A 23173-nucleotide genomic window follows, 5' to 3' on the forward strand; every position below is an offset into this window, starting at 1 on the left:
GGTTAGTTTGCTTTTGTGTCCCGAAAATAAAAACAAATTGAGATAGAAAGAATTCTGTGCCTCTCTTCTAGTTGGTCAGGTAAAACAATAAGAATTACATTTGTTTTAGTCCAAATCTCTGTTTAAGAAAATGTTCTCTTATTTGAATCTCTTGAAATTTAAACTTGACAATTGGGTTGTTGATGTTTTTACAGATCATTTTAGATTACTTCTTAGATCCAGGGCATTCAGTGAATTCTTGTGTGCCCTCGGACAGAAGACATGTCTTGATCTGAAAAGAAACATGAGTGAGAGCTTTAATTGTATATTGTGAAAAAATAGAAAGGAATATATTGTGCTTTATTTTACTTTATTCCCTTAATTATGCCCATTTATTTCTAATGCCACTTATAGATATAATATTCTTTTATTATAACCTCTCATTTTTGAAAGTTTTTTTTATTGAAATCTATAAACATGTTATTTGTTAGACCTTTTAATGCCAGTTTGATTATTTTTGGCAATAACTAAACCTAACCTTGGTTTAAAAAAACAAACAAGCTTACATATCATTGAAACTACCTTGGAAAATAGAATAGAATAGAGTATATCTCTGTAAAGTTCAAGTCTCTAACCATTAAAACAACGTGCTGGTCAGGACCAATCATTCTTCAAGAATTTCGTAGCGATGTGATGATGGTTTCCAGTTCATCCTTAGAAAAAAAAGAGACAAGAAATCTACTTAAAAAACGTACACACAAAGGCTACTTTTGATTACTGATATACTATAAAAGCTCACCTTGAGTTCCTTGTTGCTCTCCTGAAGAGCCTCTATTTTTTCTTCAAGCTGCTGCTTTATCTCCTCTCGATTTTGCTTTTCTGTTTTTTGGATGGTTTCACATTTAAGTGTCAGATCGCTTAGTTCCTTTTTCAGGTCTTCAATGTCCTTCTCCAAAACAGGAATCTAGATACAGATAGGTGAACATTTTAACCCCCCATTTATCAAATAGTATGGTTTATGGCGACACAGGCCCACCACTGTGGTCCAGCCATCTAAAGGTCAGTGCATTCAATATCTAATGTTAAATACCTGTTCCTCCATGGCATATTTGTTCTTCTCAGCTATCAGCGCTTTTCTCATCCCATAAGCCACACTGGTTTGGTACAGTGTCTTGTAGGCAGCAATGGTCATTTGAATCTCGTCTCGTGCACATGCTAGCAGCGTTCCCCTCTCAGCACACATGACAATCACCTGTCGTATGACCTCGTCTGGGGAAAAACAGAGTTATTTACGCCAACAGTGAAAACAAGATATTCCTTTAGCCTACAAAGTGACTTTTCATCCCCCCGCTGCTTACCAAAACACTGCGTGTAGAGCTCTCTGCGTATGGGGCAGATCCCAACAGCATGAGCCCTCCTTATCTGTAGCTTTGTTTCCAGCAGGTGCCTGAGGTTGACCACATCGGCAGTTCTGCCAGGTGCATTGGAGACAGGCTGCACCCACCAAATGTTCTCCCTGAACCATGTCCTGCAGCAAGCAGAATTCAAATGGTGTAAAACACATCACTCAAGTTATTTCACCAAATCGAACTCCATTCTGTGTATGAAGAAACCCATACCTGGGAGGTAAGAAGGTGTTCAGGATGTCCTCAGTGTTTTCTCTGACTAGTTCTGGGTGCTCTGCTTTGACTCTGGGTGGTGGACGAATGTTCTTACCAGGCCGTACCTGCAGTGACAAAATGTTATTTTACTTATAGTCTAACATGTTTATTGCACCTGTGTCATATAGCCAAGGCTAGGTTACTGGGCTTCTGAAGTAATCCTTATTCAATACATACATACTACATTATATTTTTTGGCTAAAGCACAGATGTTCATTGGTGGCCATGAACACAATGTATCAGGAATAGCCAACAGTCAAAACATAACAGCAAAAACTTTTCAAAACAAAGGTTATAGATAGCCAAAAAAAGGTTGGGGAATTAGGAGTATTTGGACAAACAGCAAAAGGTGACTAAACTCCACAAAGTAATATACATACGTTAAGTTACACTAAAGTTAATTTAATAATTTAATCCAGCAAGTTAATTCATATATTGACTAAAGTTGGGGTGTAAGGAATAGCATACGCTAACGTAAGCCAATGATATCTTCGTTTGTAAATTCGCATCTGCCGTTCCCCTTCAGAAACTGAAAGAACTTTTAAGTGCAGGTTACTCCAAAGTCTCACCTCTAAAGTTTTGATTTTGCTTTTCCCGAGCAGTCCTGGTCGTTTGTACTTGAGCAGGCTCTCGGCTTGGTCAGGTGTAGTCATGTCTGTCTTCTACTCTCACTTTGTCTGAGATGATTGAAATCTGTTTTTTACAACAGTTACGGTCCGTAATGTTGCATTATTGCCTCTTCCTCCTTCGTCTTCTTGTCATTCCTTTGCCTCTGTTTATCTCATAGTTTTTACAAACTAGGGTCCTGTTTACACACACTATTGATCTGATCAACAGCATCATTCGACAGTGACGTAACACCAACATGAAAGGGCAACGTCAACGCGTTCACTTTCAAGTGGCGCGTTGAAGACGTCACGTTTTGTTACGCATTTATTAATCTCCCGAGAAAATCCTCGTTCTACTTGTGTATTGTGTTCCTAAACACATTAGCTAAATAATGCATTTACGTCTGTATGCTAATATAAATAAAACATTGGTAGAAATTTGTTGGTTTAATTTGACGTGTATCTTTCACAGATACTTACCGTATTAGAACTAACTTTTGAAAACATTCCAGTAAAACAAAAAAATAATTTACAATAAATGTACTTTCTCTGAGAATGGAGTGACAAATGTTGAGTTCGAACAAAACTAGCGAATGCAGAAAACAGCATTTCAAAAACTTGAGAGGAAAACTAGTAACGTACTGAATTTTAAAAAAATACTTCATAAATCCATTTGGCAAATAAAATATCAAAATACACACTTTCAGCCATTGAATTTCATCATGTTCTCACCCACCTGGTTGCAACCATGATGAAAATATTTCATGTTCTTAATCAACATCAATATTCACTGTACCACAGTTATGGGATTTAGATACTTATATCCTAAGAGATCCAAATCTGCATTGAAAAAAATTATTTTGAAAGAAGAAATAACACATTTTCTCTTCAGAAGTGTTTATTAAAGTTTAATCATATTATCAACAAACATCAGTAATCTCTTTATAAAAGAGTAGAAGGGGGGGAAAAAAAAAGCATTTGTCATTTTTTTCACAGTAGAACTTAAGTAAAACAGTAGCGTAAATCCCCTCATCTACAAACAAACCCAAAGTAAAAAACTGATCTGGAGTGGTTCTGGCCACTCATTTTACTCATACACAAATCACAGGGCTGTTCTCACTCTTCTCTTTGTTTGCATAGAAAGGAATTGTTCAGTCTAGTCAAACTGCCAGACTCATGTACAGCTCAAAATGAAAAGTGATAATTATAAGATGTTGTTCTTAATGTCGGGCATTTTTATACTAGTTTAGTCAAGCCCAAAGGTGGAGAGATCCAAGTGTATTAGATGCTGTACCACTTATTTTGTCCACTTTGCAGTGCTGTGCCACTGTAAAAAGGCATGCTTGACTTTATTAACCATCTTTTTTAGTTTTGTGCAGAGACATCATTGTTTCCGCTAGTGATTCTTTTGACAGTGGTGGCAGCCCCAGGTACCCTGAGATACTAGCTTTACACAAAAAAGTATTTTTCCACATTGAACAGAAATGAGTGGTACAGATCCATCCAATGAGACTCTGAGGAATTAAGGTTGACAGAAATCTGACAGTTAGTGAAAGAACAACCAATCAATGAGAATATAACAGACTTCAACTTTCAATCCACTCTCTGACCATTCAAGTTAAACAGTGCCATTATGTAGACTCTCAGCCTTCGCTGACCTGCCACAGGAAACAATTATGCGACACTGTCCTCCTCCACTCGAGCTCGCAGGTGCTGCTGACAGTGTTCCAAGAAGCAGTCCATGGCTGAGAATCCTTTCTGACAGGGAACACAGTGGTACAGTCGATGTCGCTTTGATCGTGGCCATTTATGGGCTTCAATCTGGTTTGTGCAGACGCTGCATTGTCTTTGTTTCATCGAGGACTGATGGAGCTCTGTGTGCTCAAGCAGCTGCCACTGCTGAGAGAAGATCTCCGCACAGGAAGGACATGGGAACTCGCTTTCTTCTTCCTCCTCCTCATCCTCTGGTTCCTCCACCCACAACTCCTCCACTTCTTTCTCCTTATTATGTTCTCTGACATCCTCTTCCTTTCCAACACCTGGTTGTTCCTCCATTTTCTCATCTTCTTCCTCCTTCCTTACCTTTTCATCCAACTTGTGCACCTTCCTGGGCCTCCCTCGTCCAGCCCGGACCTTTTTGCTATCTGCTACACCTGGATTTGCCTTACTTGCGCTACACTTGACTTTGTCAAAGCTTGCCTTTGTGTGTTGTCTGAGATGTGCCCGAAGTGAGAGGTGGTGAAAGAAGACTTTGCCACAGATCTGACAGGGGTATGGACATTTTTTCCTGTGCTTAGTGGTGACCAGCTTAGGCTCACTTAGGCTCTTTTGGGGTTTCTCTCTGATGTGTTTCTCCTGTCTGTGCAAGTACAGCTTAGAGGTGTTCCTGAAAACCATGTTACAAGAGCGACACTTCAACAGTTTGTTTTTGGTTCCTAGCCTTCTATGCTCTTGTCTATTCATACTGGTTGTTGCTTCCACTGTACATTCTCTTTTGGTCCTTTTTCTCTGAGTAGCAGACTGCTGTTCCTCAGCATGGCTGGTCTCAGGGAGGCAAACACGCCAAAGCTGGAGGCTGCACTCAACTTTGCTGCTAGTTTCTGACATCTGGACATTTAGAGATGCGTCTGTAGAATCAAAGGTGTCAAAGTCACCATCCAAACATGGAGGAGCACTAGGGGTGCTGCTACCACCTGATGAGGATGGTAGTTCACTACAGCCAGCCTGCTGATGCTGCAGCAGAGCCTGCTTCTGACTGAAACCTTTACCGCATGGAGCACAAGTGTAAGGACAACTATCCAGAAATTGAGATTGGAAGTGAGGTGACTTTTCGGATGAGTTCCCTAAATCTGAAGTTTGAGCTGTGCACACAGGGCATGAAGTTCCAAACTGTGACTTGACACCACACAGCTCACACAGGAGGATGTCACTATCGCACTTATGAAGCTGCAAAGTTGATTTCAGGGAGAATTCCTGGCCACAAGTAGGGCAACGATGAGGTTTGGGTAATGTATGCTCAACTTCTTGATGGTGCAACAGTTCGCTTGCATAGGAGAAGAACTTGCCACACTCCGAACAAATATATGTAGACAGGTGGGGAACTTCCTGCCTCTGGTTTCGAGCCAGTGGCTTGCTTTCTGCCTGTGAAATTAAGTTGGCGAGTCTGGAGAGAGTTCCTGCGGCTGCCTTAGAGGAGCCAAATGATTCTAGAGGTCTTGTGGTGCTCAAGCTGACACCATCCATCCTGCTTCTTTACCACATGTCTCCTGGTGTGGTGGAAACAACAGTCAATTGAATCACCGAATAGAACAACAGACTTTGGAAATCAAAAATGTTCATACTAGTAAATAAATATATTTAGGCCAACATGAAAACATTTTGTAATCTTTTTTACACATGAACTTTTAATAACGAATATGAAAGAGTAAATAACTTCTTACTGGATGGTAAGAAGTGCCCATTTTAAGTGACCATTACAGCAGAGTAATGTATGTATGTATCTGTGATACACCTGCGGAGAGGACTTCCCCAATTTCGTTATTTTTTAACCTGACATAATGACAATAAATACTATTCTATTCTAAATTGGGAGTTAACAACACGGGATAATAAACATAGGTCCACATTTTTCTCAAAAAAACTAAAAATGTGTTTGCGAGGCGCTGCTGCCCTTACACACGTGACCGCAGTCACAGCCAACTTTAAAGATAGAACTCAGCGGCGTATCTTACATTAGCATATTGTCCTGCAGTTACCGTCCGTTTTCGTGTTTTTTAATACTTAGCACAACTTAGCAGCAGTTCAGCGGCGTAGTCTAGGTTCAGTTTAATGTGGTGGAGATACGTGCGTCATTGCCAACTGCTGCTATCGCTGCTGTATTTGACATCGACACCGTAGAGCTGTGTGCTGCTAACATTAGCTCACTGCTAACAGCGTTAATTTTAAACAGTAAAACGGCGAAGACGCTCTCGTTACCTCCTCGGACAGAGAAGATGAAACCAGAGGACCAGCATCCGGGCGGATCAACATGGTGGGTGAACGTACGCCTTTGAACTCACACACCGACCACGGCACACCGACATGGCTGCAGAAGTGAAACACAAGTTTGTTTTCTGTGCGGGAGGAGAGGAAGTTGAAAACAGGAGGGGGGTGTGTTCGAAACCGATCACGTGCGTAGTGGTATCCATCATAATGGACGAGAACCGTTAAACATATTTTAATATTTCCAGTCCTTTAAAAGCTTCAAAGTATTTCTGAAGTACATATACGTTCAACCCACTGTAACACACTAATGGTTTCCTAATGGCACTTTATACGAGAGTGACTTTTGAACTGTGGGATGCACGGTTATTTTGTATTAATCTAATCTAATAAAAGTGTTAAAAAAGTAAAAGTGAAAGTGTTCTGTACCACGTGAATGACCACAATAATAATTATCAATTTAAGTTAAAATTCCATCAAAATATGTGGTATAATTGACTTTGAATTTTAATTATTTTTTCTTACATCACGGCCCTTGATGTGGGCTTGAGTGCAGTGGTAGGAGAAAAAAGTTTTAAAGTCATAAGCAGGGACTAGAAGGTCAAACAGCCCTGGAACATTTGCAATGCATTTGTGTTAATAAGTCCTCGACAAACAAATACAAATATTCCCCTTTTTGGCACTTGTATAACCATCGTTTAATATAAACAAACTTTTCACATACAGCATCAACTGCAATACATTTCTGCAGTGACCGGCCAAAGTCACTTCATCAGTTTGGCATACTGATGATGTCAGTTGACAACATTTCCTTTTTATGTTTATTTATGTGTGATTTTAAAGATGAACACAGCACAGAATGGACAATACCAAAGAGAAGAAGGATGAAAACCAGCTTTAAGACTGAAACACTATACAGAAGAAATGGAATTAGCCTCCAGTTGATGAAGTGACCTCTGAAAGTAGACTGGTAGCAATTGAGTTTTGTCCCTTCACCTGCCCAAGTTATCTCTTTCTGTCACCAATGCTGAAACATTAGTAAGGAAAACTCAAGCTTTCATTCACATCTTGAAGCAAGTGAGCATCAGGCAACCTTTGTATTGCTTTGGTAAGCACAAATGTAGCAACACATTTAGCTAACAAGACATAATACCAGCCAGTCAAATGTGAACTGGCCTTTAAGTTAAAAAACAAAACATACTGTTTTGTGAAACATACTTAAAAACTCAAGTGTAAGTTACTTCATTCAAAATTAAGGATTAGGGACTTTGACAAGAACACAAGATGGTGACATAAATATTCAAACATATAAACCAGTGATTTCAAAAATAAAAATGACATAATATGACCAATGTCATAAAGATTTGTAAAGTTGAACAACTATACATGTAAAGAGGACTGAATTGGTATCAGACTTTAATGTCTAGGTTAGAACAACCACTGTTATTAAAGATGGATGACAATAATAAAACTTCATCAGATGCACACAAACACACTCAACATGTAGTTTCAAATGAAAAACCTGAAAGGAAAACTTAATTTAATCAACATTCTGACAAAATGTTTAAATCTTTACAAAGATTACAATAGCACCACGAATGAGCTGCACTGTGTCCACACCAAGTTGGATGCCGTTTTCCTGTACTGTGGAGGGTGAATGTGGGCATGGATTCAACAAAAAAGTGGCCACTTTTTAAAAAGATACATATATGTGTTCTTATAATGTATATTTCTAAAATGACTAATTCTTTGTTGTTATGCATAAAATCTTATGTATTAAATGTGCCTGCCCAAACAGCCAGCCATTAATGATTTGAGTTTGTGCTATCAACAAGACTAATTATGGTAAACTAACTACGAGGTTACAATATGTATGTGTAATGTTTACAATGATTCTACAGCTGCTTTAAACCTGTATGAAGAAACAACAACGTTCTTGAGATTATCTGAATGGGGAGTCCAGTTAAGTTGGCTCAATATATTCTCCCACTTTCTTAAGTATTCAGAGACATTCTCACGTTTAGTTTTGTGGGTAGGGTTATTAAATGACAAAATATGATCTTATTTATATAATCATCCTATTGTGTTCCAGAGTTAAATATATTGTTTTATTTTTTTTTGTCAAAAAACAGCTTAAGTCAGTATCAAAGCTACCCTAACCTGAACTCCTGATTTAATTCTAAACTAATTTTTAACACTGAATCAGCAGCCACTGCCTCACAGTGTCACAATTATGCTTAGGTGATGCTCTTGCTTTTTCTCATGCGTAAAAGCCCAACCTGATCACTATACTGTGGAGGGTGAATGTGGGCATGGATTCAACAAAAAAGTGGCCACTTTTTAAAAAGATACATATATGTGTTCTTATAATGTATATTTCTAAAATGACTAATTCTTTGTTGTTATGCATAAAATCTTATGTATTAAATGTGCCTGCCCAAACAGCCAGCCATTAATGATTTGAGTTTGTGCTATCAACAAGACTAATTATGGTAAACTAACTACGAGGTTACAATATGTATGTGTAATGTTTACAATGATTCTACAGCTGCTTTAAACCTGTATGAAGAAACAACAACGTTCTTGAGATTATCTGAATGGGGAGTCCAGTTAAGTTGGCTCAATATATTCTCCCACTTTCTTAAGTATTCAGAGACATTCTCACGTTTAGTTTTGTGGGTAGGGTTATTAAATGACAAAATATGATCTTATTTATATAATCATCCTATTGTGTTCCAGAGTTAAATATATTGTTTTATTTTTTTTTGTCAAAAAACAGCTTAAGTCAGTATCAAAGCTACCCTAACCTGAACTCCTGATTTAATTCTAAACTAATTTTTAACACTGAATCAGCAGCCACTGCCTCACAGTGTCACAATTATGCTTAGGTGATGCTCTTGCTTTTTCTCATGCGTAAAAGCCAAACCTGATCACTATTGTTCCCACCATTGTTTTGAAAGAGAAGGTGAAACAAGATATATATGGTATGAACTATTTTATCATTTTGAGCTGGGATTTAAATCCACAACTGAATCCAGAACTGGTAACTATAACCACAGCTTAGATGTTTTCTTGGATAAAGTGTGTGCAGTGGTGAATGGTGAAGCTCTACAAACTGAATAAAACTATAAACTGCTACATTTTGTTTATTAAAGTACATTAGCAAAAACGAAAAAAGAAAAAGTGGCTCAGTCACTCAGGGAATGATCTCACAAACATTCATCATCCCTACATACATACAGCATGTACTGTACGTACCCAGTGTTTAACTATATGTAGGAGTGATCATAGTACTAACCACAATGGTCCAAGTCCAGGTTATTCATAATGTAACAGTCCATGGTTCAGAGTTCAGTTTATTGGCTCTGAGATAACACCCTCCAGCTCTCCACAGGCTGTACGTTCAGGCTGCTGTAGCTTACCTTGTGCATAACAGCTAATGGTTTTCTGTTAAAATATTAAAAGTTGTTTGCTCCACAGCTGAAGCCCTGGGGCCTATCTCTTGTAGTGGCTGGGTGCATCTGCAAACATGTACTTGAGTCTATAAGCCTCTGCCAAGAGGAGATTCACTTCCTCATTTCCCCAGTGAATTGTTGGAACATTCTGCAGCAGCATGAGGAGGCCCTAAAGTGCAGACGAGAGATGACAATCAAGTCTACTCAACATTGATATACAGTATATAGAAAAGGTATTGTACGTACTGATTGTCAGTTTGCATTAGAAATTAACAATGGTTTGGAAAAAGGTTTTTAATTTTTTATGTAAGGTTTGTAAGTGCCTCTGTAAAATAGACTTAACCAAAGAGGAGAGTGTTCAACTGTATCATGCAAGTAAGATGTTTGTAAGATAGTGTATGTGTGTGTGTGTGTGTGTGCGTGTGTGTGTGAGAGAGACAGTGTTCAGTACATGGATGTTGATTCCTAAGCCCACCCCACCAGATGACCATATGAGTCTTCGCAGAAAGGAAATGCTTTCATTTCCTGTTTACACTATCTTGCCCGGATTGACTGCTGGATAACAACTTTCTCCTGGACTTAAGCAAATATCTCACAAACATAGACTTTCTATTCTTATATATTGATAAACTAAAAGATTTATACAGTATGTTTACTAGTAATGTGAGCAATGGTGTGAGAATGACGATACAACATTACCTGAAAGTCAATCATGGAGAGAATCTCTTTGCGCCACTCAAGCAGGAACGCTGCACAGACGTACAAGTGGAAGTGTGAGAAACCTTCGGATTCAGCCTGTGGTAAACAGAAGGACAGAGGACAGAGATTAGAGGCCTCAGACTTGAGTCTGTGAGCTGTGAAATATTTAGGCTTGTTTGACGGAGCCTTCCTTCGAAAACATGCAATTAATGACGCTGTACTCTAAAATAAAGCACTGATGGCAGGAGAACATGGAGAATTTTTATCCTGTGCCTCATGTGTGAGCCCTGACAGGAGAGGCTGCAGCAGCAGGCTAGAAGAAGGTGGTGCCAGGTTCAGAAAAACTACTAACAAAATAGTTGCACTATGAAAGTCGCAGTTAAATGCATCAACTCTCTTTAAGCTGATCATAAGCACAGACATCAGGAATCAGTGAGCTGTTGAAAAATATTATTTTTGTAGTTCGATGAATTAACTCTTTTTTGAATTAACTCCCATTTCTTTTCCTAATATCATTTTTTACTCACTTTACCTATGTGTGTAGTTATAGAATGTATGTGAGCAATTTTAAATATTATGAAAATAAGCTATGAATGGTCAAAATGACTGCTATGGATGTTCCATTCAAGACATTATCTCCGACAGTTTGAGTGTTAAAGAAGTGCTGTTGAACTGCATTACGTGCTGTAATAAGACAATATAAGAAGATGATGTATAGTGGTGCGGTCTAGTACTTGGTACGTGTCCCAGAGACGGATGGTGCAACGAAGTGGCAACTCCCTCATTAGCAGGTTGTTCATCCACCGGAAGGCGAACTGGAGATACTCCACCTCACATTTCTTGAAATGGTTGTGAATGTCCTCTGGTAAAAAGCAGCACAAACACAACACTTACAACACTGTCACTACAGCCCACAGCCCTGGATGACAAGTGTGGAGTCCACTCACCATCTATCCTGCTGACCAGCTCCTCCAGTGCTTTCACTTTGTTCTGGATTCCAGGCTGAGCAAAGGTGTAGTTGTCCTGTAAGGAAAAAAAATATTGTTCAACTGATGTGTTAAATGTTGTTTATTTACAAAAGCGTTGTATACAAGCTGACCTGTATTCCATCCAGCAGTTTGCTCATACACCAGAAACTGTCAGCTTCTATATTTCGCTGCGTGTCTAGAGGCAGTGCAGACATCTCAAAGTTCTCAACATCCTCTGCTAAAACCCACAAACAAAATATATTTATACGCACAATAGTCTACAGGGGTTTTACCGTTTCCGCTCTATTGACATTGGTTTTGGAGTGTTTCTGAAACTAGTCGTTACACTTTTGACTTACTGACAAATTCTGTGAGGAAGACAACAAAGAACGGTGTGACAAGATCATTGATTCCCTGGACGTAGCCGCTGGCTGGGTGACGAATGGCCCAAATAAAGAGGATACGCTCAAACACCTGCAGTTGGAGAGATAAGAGGAAATGTTTAACCAAAAGCTGCATTCAAAACATTTAGAATTAGGTTAAAAAAAACAGGTTTAATGCTAAGCTATCCTAAAGTCAAATATTCATTCATTTCTGGACTACTTGGTGAACTTCAGATCTTACCTCTTGTACTGCAGGCTGCTGGAACAAGGGTATGAGAGGGTTGGTTCTTGGAATGTCAATGTGAATCTGACAGGAACAGATTAAGGTTATGATCAGACTTTACCGTTACAAAAAAAGTTTATCAAAGAAATCGTATCGGTGATCACAGTACTAGTATGCTAGTACCTGTCTGTACGTGTCTTTGTAGTGCTCATCTGTTCTGGAGTGGTAATACTGCTCGATGAAACCAAAGTATTCTTCACGCTTTCTTTTCAGCACCAGCTCTCTGCGCTCTTTGTTGGCTGGAAGGTATCCCTGTCACAGTCCAGAGACAGAGGAGTCTTTTTTACAAACATACACATACATACAAACATACATACTTTCAGGACATTGAAATTTGATATTGAAACTATCCATAATAACATAACATGCCAAGAAGATGTGATACAGAAAAATGAAGGTCATCAGACTTACAGACAGAAGTCTCCATGTGATCGGTCGGACTTCTCTGGGGATACCTGACCAGCTGTGCTTTCGTAGTTCATCTATGAGGTAATTTATAGAGACATAAAGATCTTTAATCAACACTCCATGACACACAGGCACATACACTATTCAGCTGGCTGTATCAGCATGCAGTGTAGGACTGTATATTTAGCTGTACATTATGTATTTTCACCATTATAGTGATTACCATTAAAGTAATTTTGCAACTAAAATCTCTATTTTAGGCAAATATACAGGTATATATGAATCTTGAACTAACTCTTTCTTGTCTAATAGTGTTTAGTGTTTTTCTTCTGTACCCAGATCAGTGTTAGGACTGGCCAGTAGCTGCTTGAATTTGTCCAAACGACTCTTTTCCCGTAGTGTCATGGGTGGAGCCCCAGATGCATTCTGGTCAGAGATTCGAGCCACGAGTGGGATGATGGGACGTACTGGAAGAGACTGCTGCTTCTGTAGTGTGGACCGGACTGTAGATGATCAGGCAAGAACATTAAAGAATTACAATCAGAACATTTTTTAAAAGGTAGATAAAAGTCCAACAGGTACACAAATCTACAGCTACAATATCACAGTAGGAGAGTCGTAGGACTGCAGAATGTCTTGTAAAGATCATGCTGTAATATAACCCCACAGGTCCTCACAATGTAATTAGCTTCAGTATGAATTGCCTGTTTATTCTCTGCTCTTAATACAGAAGTGCCATAACAAACCTGATGATGAGCTGAGCTGAGCTTCACTCGTAGACTTGACGACTTTCCCATTAAAATGTTCACAGTTGGCCTCATCCACCTCCTCTTCCTGAGTATCCTGGTTGTTTTCAGCTTCTAGGTCCAGTCTGTCTGATATGCTCCTCTCAGTGTCAACCACCTGATGCTGCTGCTGCTGCTGTGTAAACAAATGAGACAAATCAGTAAATCTCATTTAAACCCAACTCACCTACACCTTATCATCTAAGCTACCTGCTCCTGTGTGGATTTGGACTGCAGGGCAGATGGCATGGAGAAAGGTAGTGTGGGACACCCTGCCAGCTCTTCATCTTCCCCATCGTCAATGTCCCACGCATCGTTAGTGCTGCGGGCAAACTCGTGGAAACTGCACGTCTTCTTTGACTTGAGGTTGTTAAATTTGGGCTTTGTCTCTTTGGGATACCTGCAGAAGACACATCCAGAAGTCAGACAAACCATTAAACCATAATGGGCTGACACTGGTAGGTGATATTCAGTATTTTCAAATACTTATATAGAGCAAAATTAATAATCCTGAATTTGTGAACCCAAGTTTATATGAATTGAATTTCAACTCAACCAACTTTTACCGTGGCCTTCTGTAGGTACTTCATTATCAGTTCCCACAGCTACGACTTAGACACCCGTTGTTTTGCAATAAACATTTTGAATTGTCTTGTTTTGTGAGCTTTCAAGTTTTCTAAATAAAGCAGGAATATACAGCAACTCTAGTGTAAAAGCAAATCCTTGCTCTGTTCAAAAACAGAAGGATGTAAACGCTTTCCACACAACAGTACAGAAGCAACAACAATGGAACATTACAAAAGGGGATAAATACAAAGCATAGATGCATGAATCCTAAAAAGCGTGGAACAATCAGCCGCAAACATTAATATCAAAGTTGGACTGACACAAGTGCAATGACATTTTTGAAGGAACATGACACATGCTTTGCTGATTACATGTGCTCACTCACAGGCAGCGCAGTCGTGGATCGAGGGGTGGATGCTGCGCTCCGTAAACAGGTTGTACGCTGCAAAAAAAGTGATGTGAAATGCTGTATTTTGGTGCAGGAATAAACATCCACAGCATCCACATCTCTAACCTTAGCTGATGATTAAGAGAGAGTTAAAAGAGAGAGAGAAAGAGAGTTTATTCTTAATTGTCCGTCAGCAGAGATATGAAGTTTTGGTTGCCAAACATGTGGAAGTACATTCATTCCATTAGCTGGCTTTAATAAAACCTTTTTTAGCTATAGTTGTAGCTGGTATTACTATGGAATACGTATTTTTTATTAGTCTTTTGTCATGGGTAAATTGATTTTTTTTTTTATTTTAAGTTTAATTTTGAACTGAAAGCCTTGTTTACATACTGTTTGTTTAAGATAGAAAGTGCAATTAAAAACATAGTGAATAATCGTGATTAATAATAATTATTTCAATATTAGAAAAATAATGGTGATTGTCATTTTGACCATAATCAAGCAAACCTAACCTGGATCTAGTTGTTGTACTTTTCTCTAACATGTATTGAGGTCTATTGGAAATCTTACAATTGTTACTAAAAAACAGAAAAATAATATTATGTTTCTGTCCCACATTAACAGAGATAATTTACATTTTAAGCTTCATGGAAAAATACTGTGGGTCACCTTCAGTCCCATAGAGAAAATCTATAATACAGAAATAAATTAAACAAAGGTTTCAATCCACTAAACTATCACAATAACACAAAGGAAGTCACTGGAGAATGACGAGGTGGAGCCACCACTCCTTAGGTGCTGTGACGTTAAATCACTGACTTTGTCTTTGGACCTTGGTGTGAACAGTTGTTCCACTGTGGGTGTAACAACAAATAACAACGGGAATCTACAGTTACCCTCATTACCTGCTAACACACTGTGAGTGTGAGTAATACTCAAAGCCCTGGCTTATTAAATCTTAAGATACTGCTTTATTACTTGTTTTATTATTGCTGCACGATAATGTCATAGTCAGTGCACTCAATGCTGCCAGTCAGTGTGTCAGAAATGCCCTGCTTTAATTTTTTTTATCTCAGCTTAGAATCTTTGTGTGCAGTGTGTATTTTTGTCAAACTGTGGTGTCTCTTGCTGGAGGCAGGAACAAGTTCCTGCCTCCTCATGTCATTTGCATGAACAAACCCTCGGTGAGCCTGGTGGCTTGGAACTAGGCGTGCTGATTAACTGCTGCTGCCAAAATCCCTTGTTTATCAGCGGCTGACTTGTTTTATAAGAAGAAGCTCAAGGACAAGGAGCGAGATAGTTGCCTGCTAGATACTGTAGCTGCTTGCTTTTCTTGTTCAAACATGTGTTGGGGCTTCCAGCCCTTTAAACAGCCACAATGGTTTGGGAAAGATCACCAAGTATGACAAAGGCAACAACGCCCTCTCCTCTGAGAACTTGTCTCCTCGGATTTCCAAAACACACAGCCCCTATATCCCACCATGGTCTTAATGTACACACACTCCTTATGTACCAGCCTGCCTCAAGCTTCCACCTGCCGATTCCATGTAAAAATTTAAATGGTGTTTTCTCTAAACAATCAGTAGATAAAAGCAAGAGGCCTGTACTTGTACATCATTAATACATTAATTTTAATGAAGTGTTTGTCTAGTTGCAATTACTATGTTAAGTGCTTTGTTCTAAAGTTTTAACAATGACATTTGTTTTCCCAGAAATGCATTCCGTTTTACCACTCCTGTGGGTTAACATAAGACCAAATCAATAGTACAGAATTACAATGTTAAACCACACTCAGAGTCAGACACAGCACTTCACATGGGTTTACCATTTACTGGGCGTGAGGAGTATTTCAGCAAATAAAAAAACATGGGACGTCCACACTAGAGATGTAATTGAATCTGGTAAGTTGGCCGATTAATGCAGCAAGGTTTCGACACTGGACAGGCCATGCATTCCTCTCTCTCTCTTCATGTAATACTTCTGCACCACAGAATATCCATTAGCATGTGAGGTAAAGACAGATTACTGGAGCTAACACAACATGTCTTTCTGGATGTACAAATCTGGATGTTTGTACTGTGTCAGGGGATGACTACACCACTGCAATTTGCAATCCAATCTTACCCTATATTTCAATAAATAAAAAAAAACATTTTTCATAAGTCATTTAAGGTTTGCCATTGCAAAGAGGCTGTCCTGAGTGAATATGAAACAATCCTCCTTCCAAGTACCACTGCTGTAATACTTGAATGATAACAAGTGGCAACAACTCATACAGTGGTTTGTATAAATAAAAATATAAATGTTATCAGGTTCTCAATAGCATTTCAATTCGCTGGGGTGTGGGTCGGAGGGGGGTGTGTGAAAAACTTTCTGTCCCCAAGGGGGACAAATTTCTTATTTTGGATAAATTCAAAACTTGATAACAAATATTGCCAATATTAGCCGAAACATTGTTATAGACAGTCTGAAAAGTGAAAAGCGAAAAGAAGGTTCTAGCCCTTTCAACCCAAAATTACCAAAGTTGCAAGTCACAAAAAAGGTTAATGCAAGAGTTCAAATGGCGATGTAGTGTCAGCCTTACAAATTTCGTCGTTAAACTGGTTTATACAGTTCCATATGGCGCACTCTAACGTGACACTGTCACAGAAGGAAAAGGTGACGTATGTCTCTAACACACAAACACACACACACACACAATTTGAAGTAATGAAACAACAATGACAACATGGTTGACTCGTAATGTTTAGAAGTTAGAGAGCTTTGTACAACACACGCTACTCTGAGTTCAGTGACTCCAAATTTTAGGCTATGACAATTGGAGATAATATCTATACCAACGCAAAGTATCCACGTTTAAGTTTCTAGGAGAATAAGAAATGAGTTCCACCTTTTTACAATGTGAAGCAGACATTAAAAACATCACCTTCCGGGAACCTTGGCGTTTCTCCTCCAGAAATTGATCTTATTTTCGGTGGCCATTCTCGGGTGAAGCTACCGCCTTCTTCACCTTCTCCGCCGCCTCCTCCTCCCTAAGACCTACCGAGCGACATTGTCACCGATATCTCCTCTCATGAACAAAGCGCTTCCGCGTTACGCTGCTGAGAGCCACGATGACAGTAGGACCCCCTCCTTATCTTCGCCTTCATACGGTTAAACCACTGGGACACATACACATGAGAATGCAGGTTAAGAATTAGAAAGCAAGGATGTTGTGGTGCGTAGTGAAACCGGGAGTCGCCATCTTGGATTACAGTAAGGCCAACACGTCATTGGCCAGAAGGAACAACAGGTGCAGCGTAAGAGTCCAATGGAAAGAGACACTCAAATGACGTATAGACGCTTGCTTCTAATCCAACATGACGAAAACTACCAGATAAGTCGTCCAAACAAAAATCTCATATTTCATGACATGGAATTATAAATTCTCTAAAAACAGGGTTTACCCCGAAACTTAATGTATTGAGATATATTCCCGAATTGTTTCGTCTATGTAATGCATTAGTGTGAATATCATGTCATACCTGAAACATGAAAAGTGAAAGCTATGACGCACTTTAAAAATACTGTTGTCATAAGTAAGCTTGTTTATTTTACTACGGCCGACTTAATCTTATAGTCGGGTTAACAATTATAAGTCTATTAAGGTCATAAGTGTTAAAAGACTGCTACATTATTAATTTCTTCTTTTTGCCAACCAGTCAAACCACAAATCAAAGGACTTCCCTTTTTATTGTCTGATGTCAATGAGTAATACTTTTGTCCCAGTTACTGCAGGTTTAGTCTTTGTCCACGAGAGGGCAGTCTTTATCAGCTCCAATCAGAAAGTTGTAGTTGAAAAAAGTGAAACCAGTCGAACAACCCCCTTATTTACTGTAAATGTGTGTGTTTTTAAGTGAGTGTAGCATTCGTGCTGCATCATCAGAGAGCCATCAGCACACATGTGTAGGCAGTGAATTGAGACCGACTGGTGTTTTTTTCAAATTACTGTATAATTATTTTTAATTCACAGACTGGTGACTTATCATAGATGGTCCCTTTAAAGCTAGCTCTAGTGTTACATTCAAATGCAGGCAAATGCCGGTTTGGTTGCCATGCCTTCAGTTTCATTTCGGTGCCAGTATATGTGGAGTTGAATCACAGGTGCTTTTTGAACCTGTTTGTTTAGGGAAATCACTGCAGCGCTTCCACCAGCCTTCACCTCCTCCAGCATCCAACGGACTTTAACTGACACAAACAAAGGTGGGAGTTTATATTTGGCTTTCTTGCTATGGGAATGTATTATTTCTCACTTTACAGACAGAGGACAACAGCGTAGTGAATTAGTGTAATTCATCATATTGCCAAAGAGTTTATTTCTATAATTAACTCATCAGTTAAATTCGGACTGCACTCGATCTTGTGACTTTTGACTTCCTGTCCAGCTTTTGGTATGGTCATCTCTGAGAGGAACATGTGAGCTGTGTATGGAGCTGCCTGGGGCAAAACAGTTTGTGTGAAAGCACTAACTACTTCTGCTTTTAGAACTTTTCCTGACCAGAGCACTATGGTGACACTTTTAATTTCTTATTTGATTCATCCCTAAAATCCGTCTTAATAACAAAAATAGGATTTGTGTATTTAAAGTTATTCTCTTACTTTTTGACTTTCTATAAAAAATGTCTAAAAGTGTTTTTCCCAAGCACATGCTCCATGTAGTTCAAGCCCCCAGCTATATTCTGGTTTGTGTGTGTTGGTCATTCTCTCTCTTTCCCCCCACAAGGAGAGCATTGTGACTTCTCTCGAACGCTTCAGTGGCAACAAAACTACCCCAACAGCATTCTTGATGGAAAGAAGAACTTTTACGTTTTTGTTTCCCTGTCACTAAGGCGATAGTGCAAACACTGCTGTTTATGGCCAACACTGTTTATTTTGGTTTATTTTAGACAACAGTTCAAAAAGCTGTGTTTTAAAAAAAACAAAAAACAAAAGAGGGAAAGATAATTTCAAAAGGTTTAAGAAGTCTCCTCTGAACCTGATTATAACACCAATGTTTCCCCTATTCCTGTGACTAAATTGTGATTTTTTTTACACACTTTAAATAGCATATAGCATAAAGATTTTATTTATTTATTTTATTTGCCAGGGGGAAAATGTCTTCTCTACATGGAACATTAAAGAATTTTGTTTCCTCCTCAGGCGCATGGTGATGCACAGCAGAGTTCCTCATTTCAAGGTCAATAAGTCATCAATTGCAGTCCTCACATGCCTGGACTGTAACCAGACCATGAAGGATTGTGGATTCTCTGAGAAAGGTAGGACTGACACTTTAATGTTTTGTGTGTGCTGCTCTTAAATACACTGTCTATGCTGATGATGTCTGCAGGCATCATTTGTGAATCAGGGGATTTTTAGATAACAAGATAAGCTTTTTTTCAATGTTTTCCTGCGTCAGTTTTTTTTAGGGTTGACTGTTTTGTAACAGTATTTGAATACATAATACATTACATTATTCCATTTGAAGTTATTTTACAGCCTGGATTCAACTCAGACATAATCCATATCATACTCCCAGAATATTTGGTAGATATTTTAGATGTTGTTATCAGAGATGACAGCAACTTCAGATAAGATTTTACAGAGACCTGAAAGGTAGACTCATGAGTGAAAATCCTAATGGACATCGTGGAAAGAATAACATTGAAGGATTACAAATATCTGACATGCATTTTGATTTAAATTCACCAAATTTGACAGTGGTTACTGGGCTTCAGACTTACCGATAAAGCTTTCTGCTGATGACAAAAAGGTGTGTGATGGAAAAATGCTGCCAACTGATTTGTTCTATTCACATCTAGGTGAATGGGTCTAAATGGATGGCCCGGATTAGAGTGTAAAAACCTTTGATGTCGACTATAAGAACACCATACAAGTACAGTTCATTTATCACTAACTTCCATGTCTTACATACAGCCCACATCACAGCCTAAGACTGCGTTGACCGAGCCATACAGCTGTAGCTACGTAACAGTAAATATGAAGTGTGAATAATAAATCAAAAAGGCTTTTTTATTTCCCTTCTTTATAATGAAGCCCTTTGTATATGACCAAGGTGTGGGTGTAAGCTCCTCGGGCGGATGACCTTGGGAACATATACAGTAGCAGCTGACCCCAGATCAGATTGGGGTTAGTGACATTTTACAGCCCAGCGCCTGCTTATGGCACATTAATCTTTATAGAGCATTTTGTAACTGCTTGTAAAAATCTCTGAGGAGGACAAATGCTTGCCGTGAACACTAGGTGGTGCTGTTGGTGTAATTGTTGACAAAAAGCTCCACATTATATTACATTTGCTTGCTTTTTTTTCTAGCTTTAAAGTGGAAATATTCAGGTTAGTTTTTGACCCCAGAGTTAAAAAAAGTGACTTAAAGTTGGTGAAAGCAGCCTTTATTTCTTCACATGATTTTTTTGCCAGGTCAGTATGTGTTGACACTCTTGGCAACTGATACATCTCCTTGATTTATCACTTTTTTACTACTGCTGGTAGTGTAGATGTGATGTGTCATTAAATGTTTCTGTATCTGGTTGCATCTTTTCCTGACCACTATGCTTTGAAACGTCTTAAAATTTTTACAACCATGATATGTTTGTCAGCACATATATTTCTGACCCAACAATAGACATCTTTGTTACATCAGAACACAACAGTAGGGCCTTACTTGGTCATTTTGTGATATTTTCGACTAGAAAAATTCATATTTATTTTAAGTTACTGTAGCTCAACTTCCTGTCTGATGCAGTGGAGCTGAAATGGTTCAGACATTTCACTTCAGGCTGCTGAAGCTGTCTCCCAGCGATCACCCCTCTGATGAAACCTCTTCCAGCCTGGTTTCTTCAGTTTGTTTCAAAACACCCTCACCCTTTCTCTTTCTTTCCTTCTGTTTTTCTAATCTTGTCCACAGATTCAGAGGCTCAACGTGACTGGCTGCAGATAGTTGTGACATATAAATCGATGAATACCTGTTGCAAAATATTTTTGACAAAAAGGTCAATATTATAATTTCTTTTTAGTTTAGGCTACATGCTTACTTTTTGCATCCAATGCTATATTCTCATGGGCATAAATAAGAGAAAACTTTATTGCAGTGCTATCAGAGAAATCTATAACGGTATACAATATTTATTATTTATGCATATAGTGAAAAGAAGAGCATACGTGTGCGAGCACTTATCGTAAAAACAAACCTTGTATAAAGTACGGTGCTGTTTACTGCTGCTGGGCTTTGAGCAGATATGTTGATAACATTTCTTTGCCGTGATCACCTTATTTCTGAGAGTTAGCCACACACACTCCCACACACATATTATTTTTCACTCTTTCACTCCCTTAAACCAATTGCATTTCCAAGCTTTGTGAGTTGCTGTGTGCCTGTATGTGTGTCTATATGAGTATGTGTCTGTGTGTGTCTGTGTGTATTGTGTATGCCCAGTAGACTGAGTTATGACTGTGAATGGAGTGAATGGTATTTGACCATGTGCGTTGTGGTTTATGAGATGAGCAGGCGTTAATGACACTGTCACCAGTAAATGGGCTCTGATTTGTAGCACAGCTGTCGCTCTACACTCTGATCAACTCTGGCCTTCTGGAGACACGTGCACACGCATACTTTGGTACACACACAAACGAAGAGAGAGAGATTTAGGAAATATTTAGAGCATACCCCAGGACCTAAACACTAGTACTTAACCGCACATGCTTAGTGCCCAGTTCCTGTAGATTGGGATTCTGGCACAAACAGTCTCATTAAGGCCGTGTTGTCGATACAGAAGGTAATTGCAATCTGAGGTCTAATCAGAGAGAAATTACAGCTGTTCAGATGCAGGCAGCAGTCAGACATTAGATCTCATATCCAATCAATGCACCTATTCCTCAGAGAGGCCGCTGATCTTTTATGTGGTATTGGTTTTGTGGCTTTCATCCCACTTTAGCACATACAGTGTAGATGGAGTCATATGGCAGTGGAGCTCCGAACAGGGGCGTGAGGGAGGTGGGTGTGTAGGGAGTTTGCTGTTGAACCTGAGGAAGAAGTCTGAATTCTGCACTTTTCTATCACGTCTTGATGAAAGAAAGAAAAAAGAAAAGAAAAAAATGTAATAAAATATATAAATACAAATGTTGTTATTACTACATAAATAATTATAAGTCAATTCTTTACTCTATATAAATCAACCACTCTTTCTTCTTCTGACTTTCTCTACCATTTTCGAACTTGATCGATCGATCATGTTGAATAATTTCCAGTTTATGACTTGGGAATCTCCGGGATTTTTTCTTGTTGTATAAGGAGCTCGCCGCGAGGGGGGCAGAAACGCCCCCCTCGCGGCCCATGCTGTAGTGTGATTGTGATTGTACTCCGTCATGGAAAAGTTTAACCAGCAGATGTCACTGTTACAAAGTCTTTCCAGGTTTGCGTGGTTCTTGAACTGTGCAGCTTTTTAAGAGTTGTTCTCGTTGACTTCACCACGTCAACACAGGAGACAATCAAAGAGTCACATTGACCTGTCTGTCTGTGTTGTTTACTCTGCAGACTGCGGACTCACAGCGTAACAGGTGTGCCCTTTAGATTTTTGGGAAAATGTCACTGTGCTCTTGGGCTGCTGTGTATGAGAGGTGTGTATGTGTGAGGCCTGTGTGTTATCAAGTTTGGAGTGATTTGCAATGTCCTGTCCTCGGTCTTGTGTCCTTTTGTGTCGTTTACAGTCTTTTGTCTTCTGCTCTATATTCATTTATCTTGGCAGCAGCAGCAGCAGCTCCGCTCGTGTGTGCGCTGCACCTTGTTGACTTTAGCTTCATTAGGAGGCCAAATGAATATGACGAGTTGTGACATTAGACTACAGCTGGAACAAATGTGGCAGCCGCTCTCTCTCTCTCTCTCCCCCTCCCTCCCTCTCTCCCTCTCTCTCCCTCTCCCTCTCTCTCTCTCCCTCTCTCCCTCCCTCTCTCCCTCTCCCTTTCTCTCTCCCTC

At 39.2% G+C, this 23173-nt stretch overlaps 4 protein-coding genes across 23 annotated transcripts in view; 1 reads left to right on the forward strand and 3 right to left on the reverse strand.

Annotated features, from left to right (window-relative positions):
• Positions 1–23173, reverse strand: part of snphb (syntaphilin b) — a 1167912-nt gene that overhangs the window by 408003 nt on the left and 736736 nt on the right. The window lies entirely within an intron of this gene.
• Positions 56–6567, reverse strand: LOC103384707 (33 kDa inner dynein arm light chain, axonemal). Of its 3 annotated transcripts, none has more exons than XM_025059382.1 (7): positions 6224–6567; positions 1599–1705; positions 1338–1507; positions 1070–1248; positions 779–943; positions 615–692; positions 56–271 (listed from the first exon to the last, which is right to left on the reverse strand). In XM_025059382.1, exons 1-6 carry the CDS (start codon positions 6275–6277, stop codon positions 651–653), a joined length of 717 nt encoding a protein of 238 aa, XP_024915150.1. In that variant the 5' UTR covers positions 6278–6567; the 3' UTR covers positions 56–271; positions 615–650. The 3 variants fall into 3 exon arrangements, with proteins under 3 accessions (XP_024915150.1, XP_008316546.1, XP_008316544.1); XM_008318324.3 differs by lacking the exon at positions 6224–6567 and adding an exon at positions 2210–2495; XM_008318322.3 differs by lacking the exons at positions 56–271; positions 615–692; positions 779–943; ... (1 more) ...; positions 1338–1507; positions 1599–1705 and adding an exon at positions 3129–5514 and having other exon boundaries at positions 6224–6527.
• Positions 6903–17418, reverse strand: tbc1d22b (TBC1 domain family, member 22B). 4 transcript variants are annotated; one of them, XM_017035743.2, is made up of 15 exons: positions 17095–17418; positions 14163–14219; positions 13421–13610; positions 13172–13343; positions 12761–12928; positions 12429–12499; positions 12141–12269; positions 11976–12041; positions 11711–11825; positions 11483–11589; positions 11331–11406; positions 11118–11245; positions 10384–10479; positions 9156–9853; positions 6903–8508 (listed from the first exon to the last, which is right to left on the reverse strand). In XM_017035743.2, exons 1-14 carry the CDS (start codon positions 17148–17150, stop codon positions 9725–9727), a joined length of 1560 nt encoding a protein of 519 aa, XP_016891232.1. In that variant the 5' UTR covers positions 17151–17418; the 3' UTR covers positions 6903–8508; positions 9156–9724. The 4 variants fall into 4 exon arrangements, with proteins under 4 accessions (XP_016891232.1, XP_024915154.1, XP_024915153.1 ...); XM_025059386.1 differs by having other exon boundaries at positions 11483–11586; positions 13172–13346; positions 17095–17417; XM_025059385.1 differs by having other exon boundaries at positions 13172–13346; positions 17095–17416.
• LOC103384704 (myelin transcription factor 1) overlaps positions 17560–23173 on the forward strand; it is a 98198-nt gene continuing 92584 nt past the window's right edge. For all 14 annotated transcript variants that reach the window (XM_008318316.3, XM_025059369.1, XM_025059371.1 and 11 more), the window contains exons 1-2: positions 17560–18410; positions 19347–19462. In XM_008318316.3, the coding sequence (XP_008316538.1) occupies positions 19351–19462 (112 nt within the window). In that variant the 5' untranslated portion in view covers positions 17560–18410; positions 19347–19350. The remainder of the gene's footprint in view (positions 18411–19346; positions 19463–23173) is intronic.

The sequence above is a fragment of the Cynoglossus semilaevis genome, chromosome 10 (genome assembly GCF_000523025.1).
Source record: "Cynoglossus semilaevis isolate Cse_v1.0 chromosome 10, Cse_v1.0, whole genome shotgun sequence".
In the NCBI taxonomy this organism is placed as follows: domain Eukaryota; kingdom Metazoa; phylum Chordata; class Actinopteri; order Pleuronectiformes; family Cynoglossidae; genus Cynoglossus; species Cynoglossus semilaevis.

Bases quoted from the DNA above. Each gene is read 5' to 3' on its own strand.
- LOC103384707 (XM_008318322.3), bottom strand. From the start codon at position 5,491: ATGGATGGTGTCAGCTTGAGCACCACAAGACCTCTAGAATCATTTGGC.
- tbc1d22b (XM_025059385.1), bottom strand. From the start codon at position 17,150: ATGGCCACCGAAAATAAGATCAATTTCTGGAGGAGAAACGCCAAGGTT. The intron at 12,929-13,171 runs GTTTGTTATGGC...GATCATCTACAG, and splicing joins TCAGCTCAGCTCATCATCAG to TCCGGTCCACACTACAGAAG. The intron at 10,480-11,117 runs GTACTAGACCGC...TGTTTACCACAG, and splicing joins GTCTCTGGGACACGTACCAA to GCTGAATCCGAAGGTTTCTC.